Genomic DNA, 26830 nt, shown 5'->3' on the forward strand with positions numbered 1-26830 from the left:
CCTCGGGGCAGCCCCTCTCTGGTCCCTGCCTTGGGTCAAGCAGCCTGGTCCCCCGGTGAGCAAGAAGACGGAGGGACTCGAGGGCTGCCGAGGGAAGCAGGAAGGGCAGTCAGGGAAGGCTTCCTGCAGGAGGCATCACGGTAGGCTGGCCCGGGGTGAGAACCAGGCCGTCTCTGGACGGGGCCCTGGGTTTCTGAGTGGAGCAGAGGCAAATCCAGGTGGGGAGATCTTGGCCTGGAGCCCACACCCCCGCCATCCTCACCCCTCTCCCCTTCCCCCACCCCCAGCTGGCGCTGAGGAATGCCCTTCGGTACTTCCCCCCGGACACCCAGGAGCTGCTGGCCCCCGAGTTCGCCCGGGAGCTGCGACTGTATGGGCACATCTACATGTACCGCTTCTGCCCCGACATTGAAATGAAGTGAGTGCTGCGGCCAGATTCACAGGGGCCCAGAGTGGGAGGCTCCCTGGAGGGACCCTGCTGGGGGTCAGGACACAATTGAGGGGGAGGTCCAGGCTGTTCCCACTAGGAGGCCCATGGATGCGTCTGCCCTGGGCCAGGCTTGGGGCTGCTGCCAGGTCCTGGCAGGAGGATCTGCCTTCCTCACCGTCCCCAGGAGATGCTGCCCCTGCCCGGGCATCACACTCTGAGCACCATTGTTCTTGGAAATGCCGGAAGCGCAGACTGTCTGGAATGACCCCGCAAAGCGGGAGCCACCTGCCCTCGCTCCTGTGTGGGGCTGCTGGCCTGGCGCCCCCTGCAGAATGGGTGCCCAGGAGCGCTGATGGCCTGAAGGAAAGGACGGATGAATCGAGTCCACCTGCAGGAGAGGCCTCAGCTTTGCTTTGCAGTCCACTTTATCCCAGTCGGAGCCTGCCCACTGGGGAGGGAGGACGGCCTGGGTGGGAGGGGCCCGGCACAAAGCAGGAGGGCGTTTGGAACCACCTCCTGCTGGGAGTTCCAAGGCGCCTTCTGCGGGATGCCAGGGCTTGCTGTCCACCTCTGCGCCCAGCCCAGGCTGGGCCCAAGCTTTAGCAGGAAGGAAGCCTGTGCCCGCCCATCGTCAGGCCTGGCAGCTGCGCCCCCTTTGCAGGGCCTACCCAGTGGAGCAGTACCCCTGCCGGACGAGAGCGGCTGCAGCTATCATGCACATGATCATGAACAACCTGGACCCTGCCGTGGCCCAGGTAAAGGCCAGGAAACGGGGGCCAGGGACCAGCAGTGGAAACGGAATGGGAGAAACGCATGAAACGCTCTCAAGCTTTTTATTTAGAAATAATGATAGATTTGAGGGAAACTGCAAAGACCGTGCAGAGCGGACATCATCCGTGTCTCCAGGGCGCCCCCAGCAGCTGCGCCTTCAGTAACTGCGGTGCAGCATCAGCACCACGACACCAGCGTTGGTACAACAGACACACGTGTAATTCTCCATTTTCTGATAGCCACATGCAAACCGAAAAGAAACAGGCCTAATGCTGTGGTTTGTCCCAGTATATCCAAAATATTATCACTTAACATGTGATCATCAATATAAATATTCTGTAGTGTTTTTTTCCTACTGAGTGTTTGAAACCAGGGGTGTATTTTGCCCCCAGAGCTTGTCAGACGGGCTGTGGCTCAAGTGCTCAGTGGCTACACGTGCCCTTCCCGGCGTCCTTGAGCGCCAGTCTGTACCTCTGACACCCGTATTCAAGGAAGGTCAGGCTTCGGGGGTCCCTGAGTATTTTACCTGAGGGTGAAAGGGCCCTAGGGTGTGACCACTCCAGGTAGTGGCGGGAGCTTCCTCAGACCCAGCTCTGACGCTCACCCCAGGCTGAGCACTAACCCGGTCACGGGTGCGCCACTGTCCCCGGGCCTTGCCCCTTCTGGCTCCTCCCCTGCCCCCCACTCGTCCTTCGGGGGCCATCGGCCACCTGGCCCCTGAGCCCGGCGCAGGCAGGGGCCTCCCTTCCAGGCCCCCATCTCAGACAGCATCGTGTCCTCCCCAGTTTCCCCAGGAGCTCGTGACCTACGGAGGAAACGGGCAGGTGTTCAGCAACTGGGCTCAGGTACGCTGGACTGTGTGGCCTGGCCCCGCCCTGACCCCAGGCCTTTCTTCCCCCACGTCCTCTGGCCTGGAAGCACCTTACAGACCAGGCTCAGGACTCAGGCTCTGCCTCCCCGATGCCTGAGATCCCAGCCCTGGAGGCTACTTGGGGACGTCGGAGGTCCTGAGGGAGAGCCACTGGAGGGTAGAGGGCTCCGGGCAGGACGGCTAGGGCCTGGGAGGGGGGGCTTGGGGCTGGTGCAGGGCCCCCGCTCACAGAGCCCCCGTGTTTCGCTCTCCCCACAGTTCTGGCTGACCATGTCCTACTTGTCCCAGATGACAGAGGAGCAGACGCTGGTCATGTATAGCGGACACCCCCTGGGCCTCTTCCCCAGCAGCCCCGGGGCCCCGAGGCTGGTCATCACCAATGGGATGGTGGGTCCCAGGGCAGCGGGGAGGGCCAGGTGCCCGCACACCCGCCGAGCCATCGTCCCCAAGGGCACGGCGCCGTCCCCAGCCCTCAGCCCAGCCCTCTTGTGCAGGTCATTCCCAACTACTCCTCCAGGATGGAGTACGAGAAGCTCTTTGCCATGGGGGTTACCATGTAAGTACTGTTTCAGCTTATGTTACGGCCTTCGCCAGGCTTTATTATGAAGCAACGCAGCAACAGTAACTACAACTTTGCAAAGCCCTCACAGTCAAAGCTCTACAGCACGGTTTCGCATTTATGTATTTTCTGCTAGTTTTCATAGATATGCCTACAGTTTTCATATAGGTGTGAGCAAGTGAACCTACAGTTTGAATCCTACTTTTGCAACAATTTACTATCGGTTTCAAGCATACAGAAAATTGACAGAATTAATAGGGAACACCAAGATTCTGTGATTAATATGTTACTAAACTCACTTGAGCTCCTATCTGTCTGTCTACCCATCCCTATATCCACGATCATTTTTCTGATGCGTCTCAAAGTAAGCTGCAAATATTGTTGCCTGGAATTCAGTATTTGTCCATAATTTTTTTTCTTTTTTTAATGTTTATTTATTTATTTAGCTGCGTTGGGTCTTAGCTGCAACATGCGGGATCTTTAGTTGCAGTATGAAGACTTTCTTAGTGGCAGCATGCGGGCTTCTTAGTTGTGGCATGCATGTGGGATCTAGTTCCCTGACAAGGGATCCAACTGGGACCCCTGCATTGGGAGCACGGAGTCTTAGCCACTGGACCGCCAGGGAAGTCCCCACAGTTTTCTTGGTCTTGAAGTGAAATTTACATGTCACGAATGTGCAAACGCACACGTCACGTGCTCCGTTCTGTGAGCTCGGACGACGCGTGTGTCTGTGCAGCCCCTGAGCGCGCTGTCACATTAACGCTCCAATGGGAGGTGTTCCCTCAGACGTTGTAGAAGGAGCCACAGCGAGAAGGGAACCTCCTCCCGCCCGGACGCCCCAATTCACAGCGTCTCCTGTGTCCTGCCCGACATCCCGTGTGTGTGCGGGCGCTCGGTGGGGGTGACTCGACAGCCAGGGACCACGCCCTGTGCACCTGGCCCCTCCTCGGGATTCAGGCTGACTTGCTGGGTTTCACCGGCAGTGCTCAGTTGCGCTGTTATTTATTTAGCTCACTTGCCACCTGGTTTGGGTTGTTCCCAGTGTTCTGGGGATGTAAAGAATGCGACAGGACAGCCCTGATCTGCACGTGTTTGTGGGTCTCTGGGAGCAGTGCGCTAGCATCCTAACCACCCCGCTGGGCCTCAGGCTGAGAGCCTATGAATGATTGTAATCATGGTCTCCGCCACTTGTTCTAGGATTTACAGAAGCCTCTGGGCTAGGGGCCCTTATTAACCCATTTTGTGGAGGAAGAAACTGAGGCTCAGAAACCCAATTACCTTTTTCCTTCGTCATAAGTAGTTACTGTTATTATATAATAAGTTGCTGTTACTATTATTTGTTATGAGGCCTGACGACCTCTTCTGTACCAGTGGGAGCAGAGGGATGGTCGGTGTCTGGTCGGCGTCCTGAGTGTGGCCATGGACCAGCCCCCGTGCTGCTGTCCTGCAGGCTCAGGAGAGAAGTTTAAAGGGGCAGAGCTGCAGAGTCAGACCTGGTCTGGCTGCCCGTGAGTGCTGACCCCAGGCGCTGTGAGCAGTTGACCAAAGAGAAGATGCAAATCACCATAGAGGTGGGAAGGGGTTACCTGGATAAGGAATCTGAGAACCGCTGACCAGGGCAAAGCCTTTTCACCATCAGGCTGCCAAAAGTGGAACTGGTCCCCTCCATGGTGGGGGGTACGTGGGGGAACAGGCAGCCACAGGCTGGGGTGTCAAGGTCTATACAGCACGGCTGGGGGTGCGGGAGGGCCACATCCAGTGACTGCGGTCAAAGCCGCAAATGGAGACAACTCTGACCCCATGATTTTACCCCCAAGAGTGAATTGCAGGAGCAGCAGCAGTGGATCAGGTGAGACAAGGGATGGAATCAGAAGGCCTCCGAATCGCTTCCCAGCCCTGCCGCGTGTCCCTGGGCCACCTGGGAACTCGGATCCTATCTGTAAAGGCGCCATGGGTGGCGGCCACCAGGGAGCACGCCCTGCGGGGTCTGATGCTTTCACCCGCCTCCCTGGTAGATGTCTATCGTATCAGCACGGTTCTCTTACCTCCTGTCATAGTCACACAAACACGCAAGGCACGGGTCATGACTCCCCATTTTTTGGAGGAGGAAGCAGAGGTTCTACATGGTCCAGTGCTTTGTCCCAGTTATGGGATAGGCTTGGCGTTCAGATCTGCGAGAATCAGGATGCACCCTGATCCAGAGCAGAGAAGGTCCAGAAAGTGGCTGGGGGACAGCAGCCTCGAGGGTCTCCTGACCTCAGTGGTCCTCAGGGAAGAGTAAATCTAAGGCAACAGCAAAATTTCCCATCGCATTGCCCAAAACTCAACTGTTGGATAAGTATCGTAGGATGCAAATAGGAGTGCCTATGTCCTGCTGGTGGCAGTCACTCTGGAATGTGATGCTGTCTATTAGTATTTTAAATGTTTGCACTGGTGCCCTGGCACCCCGTTCCTGGATTCTACCCTGGAGGGCACGGCAGGGCCAGGGAGGTCGCTTACCGCGGCCTTGTCCTGTGGCCCAGCCGAGCCACCCGGCTGACCGACAGGGAGAGGGGACATCCTGTGCCCTCTGATGGGGTTGACTGTGGAGCCACGAAAGGTCTGCGGGTGCTGACGTGGAAAAGGCCCCTACAGGCCTTGTGTCTGGGGGCAACACAGATCCAGAAACAGTGCTTACAGAACAAGGCCATTTATGTAAATAGCAATGATCACTCACACAAAACTAACGCCGTTCGCTGGACTCTGCCCTGCGTGCCACACACGAGTCTCAGGTGTCCCCTGACGGGTGGCAGAGCTCCCCTCCCCGGCCCCGGTGAAGGTGTCTGGACGTCCCGGGACCAGAATCCCGCACTGTCTGGATTCGGGGTGTTGCCGGGAGGCCGCGGCCCTTTCTGCTCTGTGTTCCCCCGGCCCCGGGTCTCCTCCTGCAGGAGCGGCTCAGCTCCGCCAGGTTTGGCCACCACGGGAAGGCGTGGTGACTCATCCTCACCTGGAGGTGCTGGGTCATGTCAGCTCTTGTCCACGTGGCTAAATGTTCCCCGGTGATTTTACTACAGTTTTTAAGAGAATGAAACCTGTCTGTGAAAGGTCCAAGGGGGACCAGACATGGGGGAGCGTGGCCTTTTCTGTAGCTTTCTTTCGTCTCTGAAGGAGAAGGTAATGCTGCACTTGGGGTGACGACAGTGCGTTTCTGGCCCTGTGAAGTGGGGCGCCAGGCCCCGGCTCACCCCGCTTCCCCCTCTGTGGGCAGGTACGGCCAGATGACGGCGGGTAGTTACTGCTACATTGGTCCCCAAGGCATCGTCCACGGCACGGTGGTGAGAGACGGGCCACACCTGCCCACGGGCCTGGGGGTGGACAAACTGGCGTGGATTGTGAACCCGAGTCCTCGCCCTGCAGCTCACCGTGCTGAATGCCGGGCGGCGGTACCTGGGCGTCCAGGACCTGGCCGGGAAGGTCTTTGTCACCTCCGGGCTCGGCGGGATGAGCGGGGCTCAGGCCAAAGCCGCCGTCATCGTGGGGTGCATCGGCGTGATTGCAGAGGTGAGCTGGCGGGAGCGTCTCCCCGCCCCCCTCCAGAGCCCCCCATCCCCATCTGCCCCCTCTTCTCTCGCCCTCACCCCGCAAGCCTCCCAGCCTGGGTCCCCAGGGCAGCGAACGCCCCTGCCTTCCAAGTGCCCATCACCTGCCAGGGCCAGTGCCTGCCTACACTCGGCCGTGAAGCCGCCACCCTGAGGCCTGGCTTCCCTTGCCCTGGGGCCCTGGAGTGCAGCCTGTGAATAAGTGAGCCAGGCTCCCCGATATCGGACAGAGTGGTCGGCTGGTCGGTGGGGGGAGAGCCGGGGAGAGCGCAGGAACCTTCCCTCTGGCTCTGAGTTCCTCCGGCAGGAAGAGGGGAAGGGAGCGGAAGAGGAGGGGCGGCCGGGAGGAAAGCATGGGGGCACGCAGTTGTGGGATCTGCACTTGGCTGATGGCACGCACAGGTGTACTTGTTAGGAGCCCACTTGGCTGCAGGTGACAGAAAACCCAACGAGAGCAGCTTACACAAAGAGGGTTTTATTTTTCTCACGTAACCAGCAGGGCTGGCATTGGCTCAGCAGCTCAATGTCAGGGTCAACATCTCTAGATTCTCTTGGGCTTCCCTTGTGCACACACAAGTGGCTGCCCCAGCCCCAGCCATCCCATCTACATTCAAGGCAGGGCAAAGGAGAAGTGCCAGCTATGGCTGACTCTATTTTAGCAGGAAAATAATGCCTTAGAAACTCCTTCTTTTACCTCATCAGTCAGTATGGGATCAGACGGACGTTCTGATCCGCAAGGGAGGCTGGAAGCGGTGGGAGGGCAGTTGTGATTAGGTAGGGTGTGATTCCTCCCCTGGGGCCGAGCACAGCATCACCCGGAGCGAAATCCAGGTTTGTTGATGCGAGGCAGGAGGGGGAATCAGTACTGACAGCAGCTCGTAGGGTCTGCCTGGCCCTGTTGGGAAAGGGGGTGATCTACACCCGTGCCTCGTGGTCCCAGGTGGATGGAGCGGCCCTCATGAAACGCCACAAGCAAGGCTGGCTGATGGAAGTGACCGACAGCTTGGACCGCTGCATTGAAAGACTCAGGTACAGTGTCCGGCTCGGGGGGAGACCGGGCCGGGACCTTCTAAATTTCTGCTTCTCGCTGGTCCCTTCCGCGCGCGTGGGGGAAGCCCGTGTGCATCCGTGGTGCCCATACACGTGGTCTAACAGACTTCAGTAGTTTTCTCGGTGACCCCGACGCTCGGCCACAGTTTTGCAAAGCGCATGTCTTGCGTTTCTCCCCGTGGCGCCTCAGTGCCCAGCCCAGAGCCTGGCACACAGTAGGGGCTGCTTGGATCTGCTCAACCCCTGGGAGGTGGAGCTTCTCCTCAACAGGACCCCGTCAGGTTCCGCAAGGCCCGTCCTCCTCCCCAAGGGGGCCACGGCTGGTCCTGTGGCGCTGGGCCCCTCCCCGCTGCGTGCTGTCTCCTCAGCTATCTCAGTGGGGACGGGGCAGGGCTGCCCTGGAGGCCGCTGATCAGGTACCCTTTTTGAAGCATCCTCTCAACGAATTTGCTCTGCAGAACTGAGCCCCATGTGGAGAGTTCGCCTCCGCACAGGGGGCTCCACCTGCTGCAATTAGACTCGCCCAAGGTCTCCAGGGGGCTTATGTAAAAATGTTCAAAGACACACAGAGTGTGAGAAATATTCCCATTACCAAGACTGGATACTTTTTGGACATAGATCTTTGAAAACTGGCAGAAAACTCTCCATTAATCACAGGAGAAGTTCCAACCTCCTAGTGTGGCATGAAGGGTCTCACCTGATCTGGGTCCGATCCTGTGGGTGCAACTGGAACACACGTGCCCACTCGCACACCCACACATACAGACTCGCATGCTCACACACACTTTCAACCACTGGGACATTTCTGTCATCTCTAAATATCCCTCTTCCATATGCCGGCTCCCTCTTGTCACACACAGTTTGGGTCCTTAATTCTGCGGTCACACGCATGAACACACACACAGTCCAAGTCAGTGTAACAAATGCCTTAAGCAGCCGTCTGGTCACATTTCTGCTCCCTGAGCTGCGGAGATGCAGAGATGGGAATGGCGACCCTCCCATGTCTGTGGGGTTTTCATGTATTCAAATCTATTTCCCCCAAATATACTTTCATTTTTTGTCCTTTTATTTTTCCAAATAATGTTTGTTTATTTACTTATTATTATTTTGGCTGCATCGGGCCTTTGTTGCTGTGCGCGGGCTTTCTCTAGTTGCAGCGAGTGGGGGCTACTCTTCGTTGCGGTGCATGGGCTTCTCATTGCAGTGGCTTTTCTCGTTGCGGAGCATGGGCTCTAGGCGCGCAGGCTTTAGTAATTGTGGCTCGCGGGCTCTAGAGCACAGGCTCAGTAGTTGTGGCTCACGGGCTCAGTAGTTGTGGCTCACGGGTTCAGTAGTTGTGGCTCACGGGCTCAGTAGTTGTGGCTCGTGGGCTCTAGAGCACAGGCTCAGTAGTTGTGGTGCACGGGCTTAGCTGCTCCGCGGCATGTAGGATCTTCCTGGCCAGGGCTCGAACCCCTGTCACCCACATTGGCAGGTGGATTCTTAACCACTGTGCCACCAGGGAAGTCCCGCAAATAAGGTTTAGAGTCATCTTTAGTGACATCTGCAACTTAAGGATCGCCTTGAGTGAGTTCTGCAAAGATCCCTTTTAGAGTCCTCGCAGCAACAACCCTAATTCTACTAATCGAATTCTACACCTTGGGGCGGGGAGGGATTGTCACCTTTGCCAGCCAGTCCTCCCGAGGGCATTCAAGTCTGCTGTTCCCCTCAGGCCTGGGTCCTCAAAAGACACACCTCATGGGTCCCTGCATCTCAGGCCTGCGCTCACACGTGGTACTTTGGGTGCCTCCTGGGCCTTCTGCATCCCCACCAGCTTGGGGCTTGTGTGTTGGGGGTGGGTAGCCATGGGCAGGTGCGATGGGGCCATCTGTCCTGTCCTTGCCCCTTCCAGGGAAGCGAGGAAGAGGAAGGAGGCCCTCAGCCTTGGTTACCATGGCAACGTGGTGGATCTTTGGTAAGTGGGGGGAGTTGGCAGCCTTGGGGACACCGGGTGAGCCCCCCCCCAGCCAAGGTCCCGGGCCAGGTGCTCCCGGGACACAAGGCTTCCAGTGTCAGCTTGAGGCTCTGCTCCCAACCTTCATGGCCCGGATCCTGGCCGAGCTCACGGCAGCCTTTGCCCAGCCAGGCAGCCCTCCCGCCAGGGATCTTTCCAGAGGGAAAGCAGGATGAGCCTCCATGCCTGGCGACTGGGCGTGTGGGCTGGGAAACGCTGCGTGCCCCTCTGGCTGGACCCTGAGCTCGGGCCCCAGCACTGCCTGCCCTGACCACCTGAGTCTCCCCAGGGAGCGCCTGGTCCGTGAACTGGACATGACGGGGGAGCTTTTGGTGGACCTGGGGTCAGACCAGACGTCCTGCCACAACCCGTTCAACGGTGGCTACTACCCCGTGCAGCTGGGCTTCGCAGAGGCCCAGAGCCTCATGGCCTCCGACCCTGCTGCCTTCAAAGCCCTGGTCCAGGAAAGGTGATGCAGGTCCCAGGGCTGCTTGGGGGAGGGATGGGGGCACACATGGCCTGCAGGAACTTTGGACTGGGAGGCTCTGGCCTCTGCCCAGTTCTCCTGGGGCAGCTGTGTGGCCTCGGGCAAGACCCTTAACCTCTCTGGGCCTCTGTCTCTTCCTCTGTCACACGGAGTCATGGGCTCCCTGGCCTGTGGGTATGCTGGGAACAGACTGGGGTGACATTTGCAAAACACTGGGGGCAGCTTCCAGCACGTGTGAGTGCTGAGCAGGTGCTGGTGGAGGGGAGCCTGAGGCGTTTCTGCAAGAGGCAGTTGCTTGTTCAGCACTGAGTCTGGTCCCGGCGCTGGGCTGGCTGGCTGACGACCCGACCCATAGGCGCTAGCTTAGGGGCTGCCTGCAGGGTCCTGAAGGGTAGGGGGACCTGAGGAGCCGGCAGGGACCGGGGCTTCCAGGAAGGAGGTGCTGGGGGAGGAGCCAGAAAGGGGTGGAGCCACGAGGGGTGGGGTCAGGTGGGTGGAGCCTGGGGTGGAGCCAGGAGGGGTGGGGTCATCAGGGGTGGAGCCAGGAGGGTGGAGCCAGTCAGGGGTGGGGTCAGCAGGGGGTGGAGCCAGGAGGGGTGGGGTCAGCTGGGGGAAGAGTCAGCAGGGAGGTGGGGCTCGTGGGGTTCGGCTGTGGTTACAGCCCTGGCGGGCGGTGCTGAGCTGACCACTGACCGCACCTCTCGCAGCCTGAGGAGGCACGTCTCGGCCATCAACAGGCTGGCCCAGGAGAACTTCTTCTTTTGGGACTATGGCAACGCCTTCCTCCTGGAGGCCCAGAGAGCAGGTGAGAGAGAAGGGAGGGGGGTCCCCTCTCTGCAGGCCTCGTGGGCGGGGCAGTGTGGCCCGCGGGTTGGCTCCACGTGTCCCTTCTGGAAGCTGGCCCTGCCAGGGCCTTGGTCTCGCTGGGCCTCGGTTTCTCCAGGTGATGCTGGGTCTCCGCGCACAGGGGCTGACGTGGGGAAGACGGGCGCCAACAGGACGGAGTTCCGCTACCCCTCGTACGTCCAGCACATTATGGGGTGAGTAATGGGCCCTTCCAGCGTCTGTCGTAGACATGCAGGTCTGAAGATCTCCTCCTCTCCCCACTGCTCAGGCCACGTGCTGAGGCCTACATTCGGCCACAAGTGGTCATGGCACCGGGTCACGGGCTTTCCACCCCAAAATGCAGGGGGAAAGGAGCTGAAAACGAGAGACCCTGTGCAGGGCCTCAGGGAGAGAACAGGATCGGCCACGCCTGAGCCACGAGTGGGCGGCGGAGGGCCTGATCCCTGCAGCCCGTGTGCTTTCCTGGCCACGTGGGCCGGAACAAGCAGGGACCAGGGAGCGGCCGGAGGGAGAGGACAGGGTGGAGTTCGGGCCTGAGCCGCTGGGTCGGGTGGGGTGGGCAGCAGCCCCGGATCTGCACCGGAGGGGACCCCCGGGGGGTGAGAGAGGCCCGCGTCCTTCTGAGGTTCACTGTGGGAGGGGAGGGGCCAGAGTTGGGCCAGGGCCACTGGGGTGTCCCCAGGGGGCAGTGGGAGGGAGCCCAGGGAGGCCCCTGCATTCCTCTGCCTGGAGTCCCCTCGGAAGGTCAGCCCACTTAAAGCAGATTTGGCTTTAAGTTTACTGTTTGTCCCAATATTTAGTTTCAGTTGCCTGGTTTTCAGGTTGTCTCCAACAGCAATTTAAGGAATTTCTGCTTGTCTGTGTCCCAGCTCCCTGCTCCTGCAGCCAGAGATGGTACAGCTCTGAGAGGGGAGCTGGGGGAAAGGACACCGAGGGGACAGAGGGGGGTGGGGGAAGTTACCGTCCAGTTCGTGGCTTGGGGGCTTCCGGCAACAGTTGTGGACCGACGCCCACTCACCACACAGGCCCCCACGAACCACCCGCCTGGCGCATAGCCCTTACCTCCTCAGTTCTGGAGCACCTGCGGCCTCGCCGACCATGGACCATGGTGACCCCAGCCAGGGGGTGCAGCCAGCCTGGAAGCCCCCAGCTGACGAGCCTTTTGCCCTTGCAGGGACATATTCTCCCAGGGATTTGGGCCTTTCCGCTGGGTGTGCACATCCGGGGACCCGCAGGACCTGGTGGTCACGGATCAGCTGGCCATGTCAGTGCTGGAGGAGGCCATTGCTGGTGGAGGTGAGGCTGTTGGTTGGAGATGCTGGCGCACGGGTGACCCCCAGAGGCTCCAATAGACACCTGCCTGGCGGTGCTGGGCAGCCTGGACATGTGGTCCCCTGCCTGGCCCCGTGGGCACAGGGCACATCCTCGGGTGGTGCCTGTTGATGGTATTCTGCCTCCCTGTAGCTGCCCCTGTGTCCATCTGCTCCGTTCCCCCGTGTCCAGGCCCCTCTGCGTCTCCGTGTCACAGCTGCTCCAGGCCATCTGTGGGTCCGTCTGTGGACACAGACAGGTGCCTCTGCCCTGCAGCCTTCGCGAGGGAGGGTCTGTGCCGCCCCCCACCGTGGGGCAGGGGCTGCCGGTGCCTGTGACACCCTTTCCCCTCTCCCTGCAGTGAATCCGGCTGTGGAGCAGCAGTACGTGGACAACATCCGCTGGATCCGGGAGGCCTCCCAGCACCGGCTGGTGAGGGCTCAGCCTGGCGGGGGCAGGGTGGGCAGCTGGACCGTGCCCGGGGTGAGGTGCTGCTTGCCACCTGGGCCAATTAGGTGATGTCCCCACTGGCCACCTCACCCAGGGGCCAGTGGGCAGAGAAGCCCAGGACCTTTCAGAAGGGGACCTGGGCTCGGGGGCAGCAACCAGGGTCAGGCAGGTCTTTCCTCCCCTCACTCCCCTGCTGGGCCCTGGAGCCAGGTCTCCCGGCTTCTCCGCTGTGTGACCTGGGGTGAGTGGCTTGGCCTCTCTGAGCCTCCCGTCCTATCTGCGCGGTGGAGATGCTGGAGGCGGCGCGTGCCCCCTAGCTGTGGTGTGGGGCTTGGAGCAGGCCCTCTGACGCTCTGCGGGGCCAGGGCTGGGGGGACGGGCGTTTCTGTGACTGAGCGTGACCACGAGTCGGATGACTCGAGGTGGGGACTGGTTTACACGGACCCGTCAGAAGGGTGTCTCTGAGGAGCTGACTTGTGGGTTCAGGTCTAAGTGGGGTTGGGGGCTGGGTGGGGGGAGTGACAGTGGGGGAAGCAGAGGGGTCAGCCAGTGCACAGGCCTGAGGAGACAGACAACTGGATGCACCAGGGCAAAGTGAGAAATGAGCGTGTGGGTCACAGGCCTTTGACCACAGACCCTGATGGCCGAATGCCGCCACCACGTCTGGACCAGTGGGTCCTTGACCTGGGCTTCAGCCAGGCCTCCCCCGAGCTCTGAGGCCCCTCTCCTGGGCTTCCTGGTCCAGCCCTGTCCACCCAGGCTGCCGCCGCCTCCTGGCCCAGCGGTCACAAATGCATTTCTCCACAAAACCCTTCATGCCAACTACCTGGAGCCTGAGATGCCCACGGCCGTCGCTGTTGGACTTGAGGGCCTGGGCCTGGGAGGGTGGGGCAAGAGGTGGAGATGGGGGGCCAGTCCAGGGAGGCCCGGAGAGGAGGGGCACGACCACCGAGAAGGGGCCGGCAGGGTTGCGGGGCTGAGGGCGTGTGGGCGGCCAGCTGGATGCCACCCCAAGCCTGCGAGCAAGACCCTCTCTTTGTGTTTGAGTTAAAGTTACTTGGACATTGTGTCTTTCCCCCTTGTTTCAGGTTGCCCTCCCCCCTCCCCCACTCCCTCCCTCCCTCCCTCATCTCTCATGAAAGTTGGTGATCACAGAAGGTTGTCCTTTTAACATTTTAATTGTTTCTTTTAATGTACACTCTTGACAAAGCTGGCAGTCCTGGGTCAGTTCCTCCCATTTTCTGATTTCTGGATCCGGGAAATCTGAAAGGCTGCCATGCTGGTTTACGGTACAGTTTTTCCAAAAAGGATTTGAGGCAGCTGGCGCAAATAAACCAAGGCCTTTGGGTGGAAAGCGGGAGGCTGAGGAAGCCACAGGCTGACTGAAAGGCTGGCGTGCGCGGGCCTCCTGTGGACGCCCCCCCCCCCCCCCGCCCCGCCGTGCTTCACCTCATCCCTGGGCGGCTGAGGGAAACACCTGCACCCCCTTTGGAGAGTCCAGGGTTTCTCAGCCTCGGCACTGCTGACATTTGGGGCCAGGTGAATTTTTTTTGATTGTGGTAAATATACATAACATAAAATTTACCATTTGACCCATTTTGAAAGTACAACTCAGTGGCATTAAGCACATACACTGTTGTACAACCATCACCACCGTCATCTCCAGAACTTTCTCATCTTCCCCAGCTGAAGCTCTGTCCCCGTCAGACACTAGCTCCCTCTCCCCTCCCCTCTCCTTTTGTGTCTGGCTTATTTCAGTGAGCACGATGTCCTCAAGGTTCATCCACGTTGTCACATGTCAGGATTTCCTTCCTTTTTAAGCTGAATCATGTTCCCTGTGTGTATGGACCACACCTTGTCTATCCATCACCGGCCATGGACACTGGGTTGCTTCTCCCTCTTGGCTACTGTGAATGATGCTGCTATGAACATGGGCGCTACTACCTCTTCGAGCGCCTGGGGGCTGGATATTCTTGGTCACGGAGACCATAGTCTAGCAGCGTCCCTACCCATGCCAGCAGCACCCAAATGTCCACAGTCATCCCCAGAGGTCACCCGGCTGAGAGCCACTGTGCTAACGATGACTGCTGTGCTAGCAGTAACAACGCCAACATGAACAACGGTTCATTTTCGGGAGCCTTTGTTTCCCGCAGTGAGTGCCCCCCAGCTCCAACGGGGCTGCATCCTGGTGGCGGTGCACAGGGGCTCAGCCTCCCCGGCCTGCTTCCTCACCTGTGGGACGGGGCCTGTGATGAGCACAGCAGCGTCTTCCTCACAGACGCACTAAGGAGATTCTGGGTGCCAAGCCGGAGCAAGGCAGACACGTCAGAACCGCCTCGTGGGGTGCTGAGGTTACTCTGGTGGGAAGGGTCGAGCAGGGTGACGCCCACAGGAGGTGATATCCCCGGAGACAGGCGAGTCGGGGTCCTGGAGGCCCCTGGGGTTAACCCTGTGGGGATGGGTCAGGAGGGACATCTGGGGGCCCAGACTGCACGTGGACACGCAGGGCAGGACGTGAGTGCTGGACTCTAGAGCCGCCTCTTTCCTCCCTGGAGGTGACCGTCTGACTGCTGGTGGCCATGTCTCCCGAGCATCCCCCGCGTCAGTCAGCTCTCACCCTTCTCTCCGCAGGTGGTGGGCTCCCAGGCCAGGATCCTGTACTCGGACCAGAAAGGCCGTGTGGCCATCGCTGTGGCCTTCAACCAAGCCATCGCCCGTGGGAAGATCAAGGTGGGCTGTCCTGTGCTTGGGTGGGGCTCCCCTGCCTCCTGACCAGGCCAGCCCAGGCCCGGGAGGGAGGAGGCCCGTCCTCAAACTCAGGCTCTGACAACTCGGTCCCTGCTGTGTGACTTTGGGCAGTCAGGGGCCCTCTCTGAATCTCTTATCAGAAAAGAGTCTCCTGTAACCTCAAAACGTGGCTTTCCCACGCGTGTTTCATGTGGCTTTGTTAAATTGTCCCTTTCAAACCATGACAGCCTTCCCTGCTTTTCCCCATTTCCCTCCTGGTCAGCCCTGCCCACCTCGCTCGGTGCATGCGCACTTCCTGCTATGGTGCTACAGTGCTGGCAGGGCAGAGACAGCCTTAGTCCTTCCTCCCTCCCTCCTTCCCTCCCCCTTCCCTCCCCCTCCCCCTTCCCTCCCTCCCCCTCCCTCCCCCTCCCTCCCCCCTCCCCCTTCCCTCCCCTCCCCCTTCCCTCCCTCCCCTCCCTCCCCCTCCTCCCCCCTCCCCCTTCCCTCCCCTCCCCCTTCCCTCCCCTCCCCTTCCCTCCCTCCCCCTCCCTCCCCCTCCCTCCCCCCTCCCCCTTCCCTCCCCTCCCCCTTCCCTCCCTCCCACCTCCCCCTCCCTCCTCCCACCTCCCCCTCCCTCCTCCCACCTCCCTCCTTCCCTCCCCTCCCTCCTTCCCTCCCTCCTCCCCTCCCTCCTTCCCTCCCCTCCCTCCTTCCCTCCCTCCCTCCCTCCCCTCCCCTTCCCTCCCCTTCCCTCCCCTCCCCCTCCCCTCCCCCTCCCCCTCCCCTTCCCTCCCTCCCCCTCCCTCCTTCCCTCCCCTCCCTCCTTCCCTCCCCCTCCCTCCCCTCCCTCCTTCCCTCCCCCTCCCTCCCCTCCCTCCCCTCCCCTCCCCTCCCCCTTCCCTCCCTCCCCCTCCCTCCCTCCCCTCCCCTTCCCTCCCCCTCCCCCTTCCCTCCCCTCCCCCTTCCCTCCCTCCTTCCTCCCCCTCCCTCCTCCCACCTCCCTCCCTCCTCCCCCGTCTCTCCTTCCCTCCCCGCAACTCCTTACTAAGCGTCCCCTGGTGCCAGCCTTGCTGCAACACTGCCGTGCAGAAGACAAGGTAGACAGGGTCCTGCCTGGTGCTGGTGGAGGGACACTTGGACATGCAGGCAAAGGTATCAGTTCAGGGGATCTCAGTGGTACCGAGCTCTGTGAATAAAGTGAATGAGGTGACATGTGGGGCGACAGGGGTCAGGATGGCCTGCTGCCTTGCAGACGCAGAGCGGAGGCCTGAGTATCCAGAAGGTGCCGGAATACTGCACAGGTGGTTCATGGCAGAGGTGAAGAGGGGGAGCATACTTGGCCTGTTCAAGGGCAGGGCAGCTCCTCGGACGCTGAAGCCGTGAAATCCCGGTACCTCTAGTACCGTCGAAACACCAGACTGTCCCTTACAGCCCTGTGGCATCGGGGAGGTGTCCTGTCCTCTCCGGGCCTCAGTTTTCCTCTATAAAGTGGGTGTGGTGACAGTGTGGGTGGGGTTGAGGAGACTCGGACCCAGCACCTGGAGAGCACGTCTCTGAGCAGCCATGGGGGCAACAGAAACCCTGTGCTTCCTCCCGCCAAAGGTCTGCTTTTCAGGGGAATCTGAAGGGCATCGGGTGTGCCCTGCCCCTTGACCTCTGCCCTGTGCTGGGCAGCGGACACTGGTAGCTAACCTCTTGTGTCCTCCCACACTGCAGGCACCGGTGGTCCTGAGCCGGGACCACCACGACGTAAGCGGCACAGACAGCCCGTTTAGGGAGACCTCCAACATTTGTGACGGCTCTGCCTTCTGTGCGGGTGAGGAGCACAACAAACAAACTTTTTCTCTGTTGGATTTTATTTAACGATCAAGTGATTCATTCAGTCGGTTGTGGTGTTGCAAGAAAGGTGCTGGCCTCTGAGAGGCATGGCACGGGGTGACCAGCCCAGGACGGAGGGAGGGGTCCTGGGATGCAGGCTCAGTTGTAAACCAGGGCGGGTGCCAGGTGGCCCAGCTAGGTGGATGCCCGAGACCCGGGTGCACCTGGGCCGCGTTCAGGGAGGGACTGCTGCTGCTGCAGCCACCGTGATTGTTACTGTCGCCCCAGAGCTTTGCGTTCCGGTCCTGGGTGGCCTTCTGGTTCCCAGCACCTGCAGCTCCTCCCATTATGGACGGGATCCCAAGGGAAGGAGGTGGACGGTCAGGAACACCACCCACATCACTTTGTTCTGAGGGATTTGGTCCACTTCGTCTAAGTTATGGAATTTATGCGTATAGAATCGTATTCCTTCATTATCTTTTTCATGTCTGTGGGGTCCACTGTGTTATTCCTGATGTTGGTCATTTGTGGCTTCTTTCTTTCTTTTCTTTGGCTGCTGTGGGGCTTGAGGGATCTTAGTTCCCCGACCAGGGATTGAACCCATGCCCCCTGCAGTGGATGCATGGAGCCCCAACCACTGGACCGCTAGGGAAGTCCCTGTGTCTTCTTTCTTTTTCCTTTATGAGTCTGGCTAGAAGTTTATCATTTTTTTTGAGATTCTCAAGAAGCTTTTAGTTTAAATGATTTTTTAAATTGCTTTTCTGCTTCCAAATTCATTGATTTCTACTCTACTCTTTAGTATGACCTTCTTCCTATTTAGTTTGGGTTTAATTTGGTTTTTTTTCTCTGGTTTCATGAGGTGGAAGCTGAGGTTACTGATTTTAAACTTTTTTCTTTTCTAATAAAAGTGAATTTGAATTTCCCTCTAAACACTGCTTTAGCTGCATCGCACAAATTTTTACATAATATATTTTTATTATCATTCAGTTCAAAATATTTTAAATTTCTTTTGAGACATTCTCTTGGACCCATGAGTGATTGAGAAGTATCTTTTTAAATTTTCAAGTTTGGGGAGATTTTTCTGATATCTTTCTGTTACTGACTTTTGATTTAATTCCATTATAGTCTGAGAGCTGTGTATTCATTCTGTTCTTTTAAATTTGTTAAGGGTTGTATTGGTCCATCTTGGGGCACGCGGGAAGAAGGTGTCTTCTGCGGTTACTTGGGGGCTTGTTCTTTAAATGTCAATTAGGTCACGTCAGTTGGTGATGCTGTTCCTGTTGTCTAGGTCCTTACTGACTTTCTGCTGACTTGTTCCATAAATTACTGACAGATGGGTGATGAAGTTCCTGACTCTGTTTGTGGATTTGTCTGTTCTCTTTTCAGTTCTCATCCACTTTGCCATGTGTTTTCTTTTTTTTTTTTAATTTTGCGGTACGCGGGCCTCTCACTGCTGTGGCCTCTCCCGTTGCGGAGCACAGGCTCCGGACGCGCAGGCTCAGCGGCCATGGCTCACGGGCCCAGCCGCTCCGCGGCATGTGGGATCTTCCTGGACCAGGGCACGAACCCACGTCCCCTGCATCGGCGGGCGGACTCTCTCTCAACCACTGCGCCACCAGGGAAGCCCTGCCACGTGTGTTTTAGAGTTGTGTTGTTAGGTGTGCCCTTGTTTAGGTTTACTGTCTCTTCTTGGAGAATTGACCTCTATCATCCTGTGATGTCCCTATTTATCCCTGATAATACTGCTGGCTCTGAAGTTCTCTGATATTAATGTGGTTTACATTCGTATCCTTTGGCCATGGTAACAACATACCACAAACTTGGAGGCTGGAAACAGCACAAATGTGTTCCCTCACAGTTCTGAAGGTCTAAAGTCTGAAGTCAGTTTCTCGGGGCTTAAGTCGAGGTGCAGGCAGGGCTGTGACGTCTCAGGACGCTGCAGGGGAGAATCTGCTCCCTGGCCTTTTCCAGGTCCTAGAGCTGCTTTTCTTGCATCTCATAGCCCTGCACTAGGACGAAAGTATTCCCAGGACCCCCTCCTCTTCTCTGTGGGCACAAGTGGGGGTTTGGAGGAAGAGCCCGCCGGAAGGTGCCGACCCCTTCCATCCGTGTCCCCAGGGGCCTCGGTCTCAGGCAAGCTGAGGCTTGTCATTCAGCGAGTCCTTAGACACGAGTGAGGCACGGGTTCCATTTCTGGGCAGGTGCCTGCCTCCCCACAGAGTTCCGGGTAGTTGGCCGCCCTGGGACCTCGGGCCTCTGATGGGCCGACGACAGTTGGTAATTTGCAGTTTGCCCCCCAATTTAGCATGTTCACTCTAAGGGTGGGACTGGCGCTCTTGGTCATCTGAGCTAACACTGCCACCACATCCCTTTGAATTCCTTTGTCCTCCGTGCCTCTGGGGCGCTGTACCTGCCACTTGGCACCGGAGAGAAGACAGCAGGGGGCGACAGTGCTCGTCGGGCACTTGTTCATTGTCCTGCTTTGCTTGGTTCTGAAAATACAAATTTCTGCTGTTCCTGCAGTTGCCCTGCCTTGTTCCCATCCGTCCCTCAGACCCTGGCCCGGCCTGGCTGCCTTCCTCGGGCGCTGACGGGGCTCTGTTTCCACAGACATGGCCGTGCAGAACTTCGTGGGAGGTGCATTCCGGGGAGCCACCTGGGTTGCCCTGCACAACGGCGGGGGTGTCGGCTGGTAAGGAGGTTTCTGGGCGCCGGTGGTGCAGCTGGGGCTCCTTTGGAAGGCTCGGGGGTCTCCTCCAGGGTCCTGGGCCTGCTTCCTGGAGCTCCCGCTACCGAGGGCTCCTCGTGTGAGCTGGAAATGGGGGCCTTGCCCAACACCCCACCTTTGGGGTCTCACCCGTCGCGTGGGACACCAAGGCCTGCCGTGGACGCCGTAAATCACCCTTTCCTGTCGTTTTCATGCTGCTTTCACAGATGTTTTCCAGGGAATGCTCAGCACCCTCCTGGCCTCGTCCTTTCACTCCGTCAGGGGCTGGGCTGGGAGGCGGGGACCTGGGTTCTGGGCTCCCTGGGTCCTGGCCCCTCTCTGCCCAGCCAGGCCTGTTTCCAGCCCACGCCGCGAGGGAGCTAGGGATTCTGGGAGGCTCCCTTCTGGGCGACAGATGCAGTTCCCTCGTGGGGACGTCCCTATAATTCTGCACCCAGTTCCAACCCGAGGGGGTTTTCTGACACCAGCTGCGTGTCCTGTAGTTCCACTCAGTTCCAACACTGTCAGCACAGAGATAACGTCAGATCCCACGGCTGAGGGCTCAGTCCCACAGGGCTGTCCACCACCCCACCCCCTGACTGCAGTCACATGTCTACAGTATTACCAATGCTTCCGACCCACCAGCTGCAGATCAGAGGTCCCTGCAGCCACTTCCTCGGGTTCCACTGGTTTGCTAGAGCAGCTCACAGAACGCAGGGAACCCATTTATTCACTGGATTTCTGATTTATTACAAAAGATATCAAAGGATGTGAATCCATAGCCAGATGAGGAGATACACAAGTTGAGGACCCAAAGGGTCCCTGTGGGGCTGGGGCCGGGCACGGCAGCACGTGGAAGTGTTCTGGCTCCCCAGCCTGGACGCTCTCTGAACCCGCTCCTTTGGGGTTTCTGTGGAGGGTTCCTTACGCGTCCGTGATTGACTACATCACGGCCACTGGTGACTGATTCCGCCTCCAGCCCCCCTGCCCTCCCGGCAGGTCAGGGGCTGGGACCCACGTTTCAGGCCTCTGATCGGTGGCTCCACTGGCATCCAGCTCCATCCTTGGGTGGTTTCCCAGAGTCAGCTCATTAACATAAGGAACGACACCTTCATCCCTCGCAGCAGAGGAAATTCCAAGGGTTTGGGGAGCTCCGTGCCAGGAACAGTGGGCAAAGACCAAATACGTCTTTGTTATAAACCGTGATGTCGTATTTGCTGCTGAGAAAAATGAGTAACTAACGTTTATTGCAAGTGGACCGCATGGCAAGCATTTGAATCCCCTCTCTCACCTACTCTTGGAAAAGAAATGCATCTATAGATGCGGAAACTGAGGCAGCAGGCAGCTGGGGCTACACCTGTGCGCATGGCCTCTGGGCGGGGGGTCGCCTGGGGAGCTCTGGTTGCGCGGTATTCCTGGCTCCTCAGAGCAGCAGGGGGCGCCGTGGCCCCGCAGAGGAAGACAGCTGCCCAGGCCCGGCCACCTCTGAGCTGACCTCTGAGCCCGTTTTGGCCGGATCAAGCCTGGACTTGCCCTCCAGAGCCAAGTCCTTCACGCTGCAGCTTCCAGAGCGTCCCCGGGGGCTGGCTTGGCCTTGGGCCCTTCGAGGCCGGAATTCCAAACCGCAGCCCAGTCAGGTGGCTCTCATGAATGGAAAATGTGATCGGATCGCGTGTCCTTTCAGAGACACAGGCTGGAGAAAACCAGGACGGGAGGGAGCGCCTGGCATTTTGGCACTGGGTTTGCTGAGTCATGCTGCAGGTGCAAGAGCAGCTCTGAAGGGGGCCGGAGGTGCTGGTGGAGCCAGATCTGGACCCAGATCTGTTGTCCCTGGATTCGCGACATTGGTGACAGGACCGCAGAAGGCAGGACGGAGCCCCCGAGAAAGTGTCCAGGACACGAGGCCTCGGGACAATGCTCGCCGCTGACCCTGCACGGGGCTCCCAGAGCGGGGTCCCCTCTCACCGCCAGGCTGCCCCCTAGGCTCTGACAGGGCGCGACCGGAGAGGCGCTGGCACCGAGGCCCTCGGTCGTGGCCGCCCTCGAGGGCTCCTTTGGAAAGTGCCTCAGATTCATCGGAAATCCATCAGACACAGACATGCATGATTTAATCCACCAGATACTGCTGCAAACCTTCCTGTGAAAATCAGCGGGAGAAATCTGTCCCACGCCTGTTCTTCCTTCTGTCTCCAGCTATAGTTTTTGCTTTCTTGTATGGAAAAGCAAGTGTCTAAGTCACAAGCCACCCTGATACCTCTCAGTTTGCTTTCCCGTTTCTGAGCTGGTCAGTGTCGGCACTGGGTCGCTCTGCGGGCCCTGCTCTGCCCAGTCCACTCTGACTGTGTGCTGGGGTCTGTCCTGTGCTGGCTGCCCGCGGTCCCTGCCGTCTGCTCCTTTTAGACAGGGCGCAGAGCAGGAGAGGCGGCAGTCAGTCCCTGGTCTCGGCGGGTTGGATGGCTGCGTAGAGCCTGTGTGGTTCCATCCCTCCAAGGAGGGTCTGGGCCTCACCGCTGGTGCTGGGCCTTCCCCTCAGTCTTTGTGTCCCTGCCTTCTGTCCTCACACCCGGTCCAGCCCCGGGGCCTCACATGTTTGAGGAATAAATGCACTGTCTTTATCTGGATAATGATGCTGTTTCCTCACTAGAGCATATCTCGAACCCGGCTGTGCATGGGGATCCCCAAGGAGCTTGTTTCTCCTGGACAAATGGTCACGGTAGCAGCATGCTTTGCGGGCTAGCGGTGGAGATTAGTCGTGGCAGCTAAGGCTCCTATGGTGCGCGACCTGTGCACGGGTGTCTCCAGAGACACTCGTCGAATCATCTCGATGGTCCCACCTATGAGGCAGCTGCACCTAGAATGTGACTCTGCCTGGGGTTCCCAGCAAAGCCACCCGCAGTCACTTGTGAAGGAGCCAGGACAGGCCCCGCCCTGCCGAGGCACCCCTCCTGTGAGCATGAACCGTTACTGTGTGTGCGCTGTGGGCGCCACAGTTCCCGGCATGAAGATTCCTGTTTGCATAACCTCTTCAGCCCTGGCCGGTATCACTGCCTGAAACCCAGGGCTGCCGGGCTGCTGGGCCAGAATTACAGACTCTGCTGTTTTGCTTTGAGTCGCTCTCCCAGGGTCCTGTTCCTGAGTTGTGTGCTCTTGTTCATCTTATAATGTTGAGTACTTCCTTCCTTAGTACATCTGGCACTGACTCTTGGTACATGTGACATAGGGTTCTGCTTTTATGTCCTTCTCAACGGGACCGTTCTCTGTGCAGCAACTGCTCCGGGATACAGGTCCTCCTTTCTTGCTGTCTTCCTGGGCCCTGGACTGCTCCAGGCAGGGTTTGCAGAGGTCCCCTGGAGCTGAGCACCTTTGCTCTCTGACCATCTGGGCTTCGGGCTACCAAAACGAAAGATGTTGTTCGAATCTCCAGAAGTCCTCTCTGGTCAAAGGACTGTGGCTGCCGCCTGCTTTGTCCTCTGATCCCCGGCACCAGCCTGTGACAAGTGAGTGGTGATGACCTTGAATCCGTGCAGAGCCCCCTCCACCACAGGGGCCACGGGAAGTGCTGGGAGCCCGCTCGCGGGCACAGGGCTGCCGGCTGCTGGGACGTGGGCCCGGGCGCAGGAGTTCCGCTTCCGCTCCCTGGGTGGGATGGGGCAGAGGGTCCTCACCCTCTTGGTGGGAACCGGCTGAGGTTGTCGGGAGGGTCCAGCTGGGCAGAGAAGGGGGTGAGGCCGGAGGGGCCAGAGGATCTGAGACCTGAGCCTGGCAGTAAAACCTGGCAGGAGCTGACAAGATTGAGGGCGTTTCCTGTGTGTGTAACCGAAAGGGGCTGGAGTGTCAGGGATGTGAGCTGGGCAGAAGCCTTGGAGAAAGACGTGGAGGGTGAGGATGGATCCAGGGGCTTCAGGAAGGACGCAGTCTCCGTGGCTGATGGGGAGAAACTGCGGGGCAAACAGCGGGAGAGGACGGGCACTGGCACACATGGATGATGAGATTGGAATGACAGCTCTCAAGTCATGAGGGACCCCAGAGCACATCAAAGCCGGGAGAGGAGGTGGTGCAGCAAATGCTGGGCATCAAGGAACTTGGCCCTCAAATCAAGTAATCAGGACCCCGAATGCGAGTACAGGAGGACGAGCGTGAAGGACGGCAGGAAGAGAGCCACGTGGAAACACGGGAGAGGTGGCCCCGCCCCCCAAGGAGGCCACACGTGGGGGCCCGGAAGGGGGCCTGGGGTCTGTGGGTGGAGCGCGGAAGCACGAGCGGGCAGCCTGCATCCCTCGGCTGTTAGGCACAGGCAGGCTCCGGGCTGCGGGGCTGTTTCCCCAGACAGCGCTTCCGAAGCAGGCCTGCCCCTCGCAGGGTCGGACCCAGCGTGACCTGGGAACCTTTTGCCTCTCGCAGGGGTGAGGTGATCAACGGGGGATTTGGCCTTGTGCTGGACGGGACCCAGGAGGCTGAGCAGAAGGCCAAGATGATGCTCAGCTGGGACGTCTCTAACGGAGTGAGTGACCCCCTTGCCCCTCCCTGTCAGTGGCCCTGCCCCCCTCCCAGAAAACAGTCCGGAGCCCCCGCTGCTCCTGTGTCTCCCCTCCAGCCACCGCCAGGGTTTCCCGCCTCTTCAGACGGGCTCTTTCCCGCCCAGCCTGTGTCCGCAGGGGGCCCGGGCGGTGTCGCTCGCGTGCCTGCTTGTGCGTGCGCGTGTGGTGCGGGGCTCCATCCGTCTCTATGGCCACGCGGGCCTGAAGGGGGAAGCAGCACAAATGCGAGGTCAGGGGGTGATGGGGGGTATTTGCAGATGGGAGTGGAATGGGGAGGGGCTTAGGAGCCCTGCACTAGGGTTAGACTTGGGTGGCCCAGGAGAGTGGAGGAGCGAAGCCCCAAAAGAGGGGGCTGGTCCTCGTCCGGAAGGCCGGTGCGGCAGTGAGGGAGTGGCTGGGGGAGGTGGGGAGTGGCAGGAAGGCAGCCAGAGGTGGGGGGAGGGCCGAGGCCACCGTCCAGGGGGCCCTGAGGACGCTGGGCCTGGCCTGGGGCCCCTGCCCGGGGTGGTGATGGGGAGTTCGGGCAGAAGGATGGCCAGTGTCACATCGTCACAGGCGGGTGGGTCAGTTTTCTGGCCAAGAGAGGAGGAGGTGTGACCTGGGAACGCCTGGTGGGAACCCACTGACCCTCCAACGACGTGGCACCGACGCTGCACGCCCCGCCCCGCCCCGCCGGCAGGTGGCCCGCCGCTGCTGGTCCGGGAACCGGAAGGCCTACGAGATCATCTGCCAGACGATGCAGGAGGACAGGGGCTTGGTGGTGACGCTGCCCCATGAGGTGGCGGATCAGCGTGTGCTCCAGCGGGCCCTGCGGCTGTGAGCGGGACCGAGAGCCCTGTGGTCCCCTCACCACCTCGGCCCCGCCCTCACCTCACAGCCACCCGGCTCCCTCCGCTACTCCCCGTGCTCTCCTGGGTCAGGAGCTGTGCTCACGCCCTCTTGGGGTTCACCACCCGGAGGGAGTGTCACTGCACCCCCAGCTTACAGCTGAGGCCAGAGGGCGGGGACCTCTGCTGTCCCCACGCGGCTCCCTGGGGACCGGGAAGGCAGTGGGGGTCTTCTTCAGGGCTGGGTGCTCAGGCCTGGCGCCGAGTGGGCTCGGGGGCCTGGTGCCGTGAAAACTGGCTGAGCGGGGCACTGACCAGTCCTTGGAGCCGCCTGCTGTCCCTCCTCCCGCCAAGGGGCAGGTGCTCCTTTGGCCAGGCTCTCGCCCATCGCCCCGCCTTCCCCCGACTGACCGACCGACTGGCGTGGGACCACCAGGTGACCAGGCAGAGACGGCCTGGCTCGGGCCGGCGGTCCACGCCCGAGACCTGCGACCTCGCTGCACAGAGAGGCCAGCTTTGAGCATGTCCTCATTCTCCTTGGTTCCCACGACAGACTCAAATTGAGAAAGAGATTGGGGGCCGGTCAAAACTTGACACCTGCCCCCCACATCTAGCTGGGGGGCCGAGTCCTCCCCACGGGCCATTCCACCTTTGCCTGAGCTAACAAAACCCCACTGTTGTCTGGGCAGCAATGTGCACGTAAAAAGTAGCTGATTTTCCAGCCTTCCTTGTAATTAGGAGTGACCATTGGCCTGGTTCCGGCCCATGAGATGACGTGGAAGTCTGCTGGGTGGGTCTTCCGGGAAAGCTGTAATAAAAACAGACAGGTGCGGCTGCATCGCTCTTTGCTTTTGCCCCTTCTTCCTGCCAGAACCTCAGGTGTGATGCCTGGGAGCACAGCAGCCCTGCTGTGAAGTGACCATGAGGCTCACCGTGGCACTTGGAGGCACGTGGAAAGGCAGAGGCGCCTGGGTGGGCTCCTGGCAGTGCTGGGAGCTGCTGTACCAGGCCCGGATGGCCTCCCCTTCTCCTTGGTCCTCACCTGCTAAAGCCATCCTGGGAGGGCTTCTCTTCCACACGGCAAGCACGAGGTCCAAATGATCGTATCGCCGCCAACAAGTCTCCACGGAGGGCACCCTGCTGCGTGTATCTGTGCGAACATTCCCTGTTCCTAGGGAGAGACAAAGAGGATATGTCCAGGTTGAAGACCGGGCCCTCCCGTCATCCTTTCCCATCCGGCACCCTCGCTTATTCAGGACAGCCAGGGCTCGGCCAGCCTCAGGGCAGGGTCTCAGGAGGCTTCCGGCCACGTGTGAGGGCTCCACACCCGCCCTAGGCGCCCTACTGAGGCCCCCAGTGAGCAGTCTCCTCCTGCGCGTCAGCTGCCAGCGGGGAGAAGGGACAGCTGACACCCAGAGTGGAGCCACCCCCGGGCCCGGGGGGAGTCAGGGCGGTGACCGCAGCCTCGGTAGCCATGGAGGTGCCAAGTTAAGATGGTCACTCGCCACCTGGCTCTGCAGGGATTGAGCCACCAGCCACTGCAGCCGCTGACTTTTCAGCGCACCCGGAAAGTTCAGGACGAAGAGCAGGGTGAGACTCTCTGTGTTCTGGGAAAACGGGCAGCACAGGCCCTCAGAGGGTCAGGTATTTTCTGGAGAAGTCGTTTATGAACCTGGATTCTCACCTCTTCCCACAATTAGAAAAGCACTAAAACCATTAACTTAGGTATTTGCTCCTTCCCACCAGCAGCAACCTTCTGCCAGCCTTCTTGAAGAAAGGAGAGGTGTGTAGTCCGCTCAGAAATATTTTCATCAAAACAGTGAAGGTAGAAAACAGTCGGCCCTGATGGGCGTGAGTTCGG

The 26830-nt window shown here is 59.5% G+C and overlaps 1 protein-coding gene across 2 annotated transcripts in view; it reads left to right on the forward strand.

Moving 5' to 3' along the window:
• The window catches only part of UROC1 (urocanate hydratase 1), a 32032-nt gene extending 6068 nt beyond the window's left edge, over nucleotides 1-25964 (forward strand). Inside the window, exons 2-21 of one of the 2 annotated variants that reach the window (XM_089919847.1) lie at nucleotides 288-418; nucleotides 1092-1185; nucleotides 1987-2046; nucleotides 2331-2459; nucleotides 2567-2628; nucleotides 5882-5948; nucleotides 6031-6174; nucleotides 7153-7332; nucleotides 7519-7562; nucleotides 9121-9216; nucleotides 9545-9724; nucleotides 10450-10547; nucleotides 10710-10782; nucleotides 11763-11884; nucleotides 12261-12331; nucleotides 14981-15079; nucleotides 16796-16895; nucleotides 19508-19589; nucleotides 24006-24105; nucleotides 24822-25964. In XM_089919847.1, the coding sequence (XP_089775973.1) occupies nucleotides 288-418; nucleotides 1092-1185; nucleotides 1987-2046; nucleotides 2331-2459; nucleotides 2567-2628; nucleotides 5882-5948; nucleotides 6031-6174; nucleotides 7153-7332; nucleotides 7519-7562; nucleotides 9121-9216; nucleotides 9545-9724; nucleotides 10450-10547; nucleotides 10710-10782; nucleotides 11763-11884; nucleotides 12261-12331; nucleotides 14981-15079; nucleotides 16796-16895; nucleotides 19508-19589; nucleotides 24006-24105; nucleotides 24822-24962 (2073 nt within the window). In that variant the 3' untranslated portion in view covers nucleotides 24963-25964. The remainder of the gene's footprint in view (nucleotides 1-287; nucleotides 419-1091; nucleotides 1186-1986; nucleotides 2047-2330; nucleotides 2460-2566; nucleotides 2629-5881; nucleotides 5949-6030; nucleotides 6175-7152; nucleotides 7333-7518; nucleotides 7563-9120; nucleotides 9217-9544; nucleotides 9725-10449; nucleotides 10548-10709; nucleotides 10783-11762; nucleotides 11885-12260; nucleotides 12332-14980; nucleotides 15080-16795; nucleotides 16896-19507; nucleotides 19590-24005; nucleotides 24106-24821) is intronic. The other variant, XM_022562536.2, reaches the window with a different exon arrangement.
• Nucleotides 25965-26830: the final 866 nt, after the last annotated feature.

Source organism: Delphinapterus leucas, chromosome 10 (assembly GCF_059928025.1).
Source record: "Delphinapterus leucas isolate spDelLeu-1000000601 "Yukka" chromosome 10, BTC_Dleu_Yukka2, whole genome shotgun sequence".
Taxonomy (NCBI): Eukaryota; Metazoa; Chordata; class Mammalia; order Artiodactyla; family Monodontidae; genus Delphinapterus; species Delphinapterus leucas.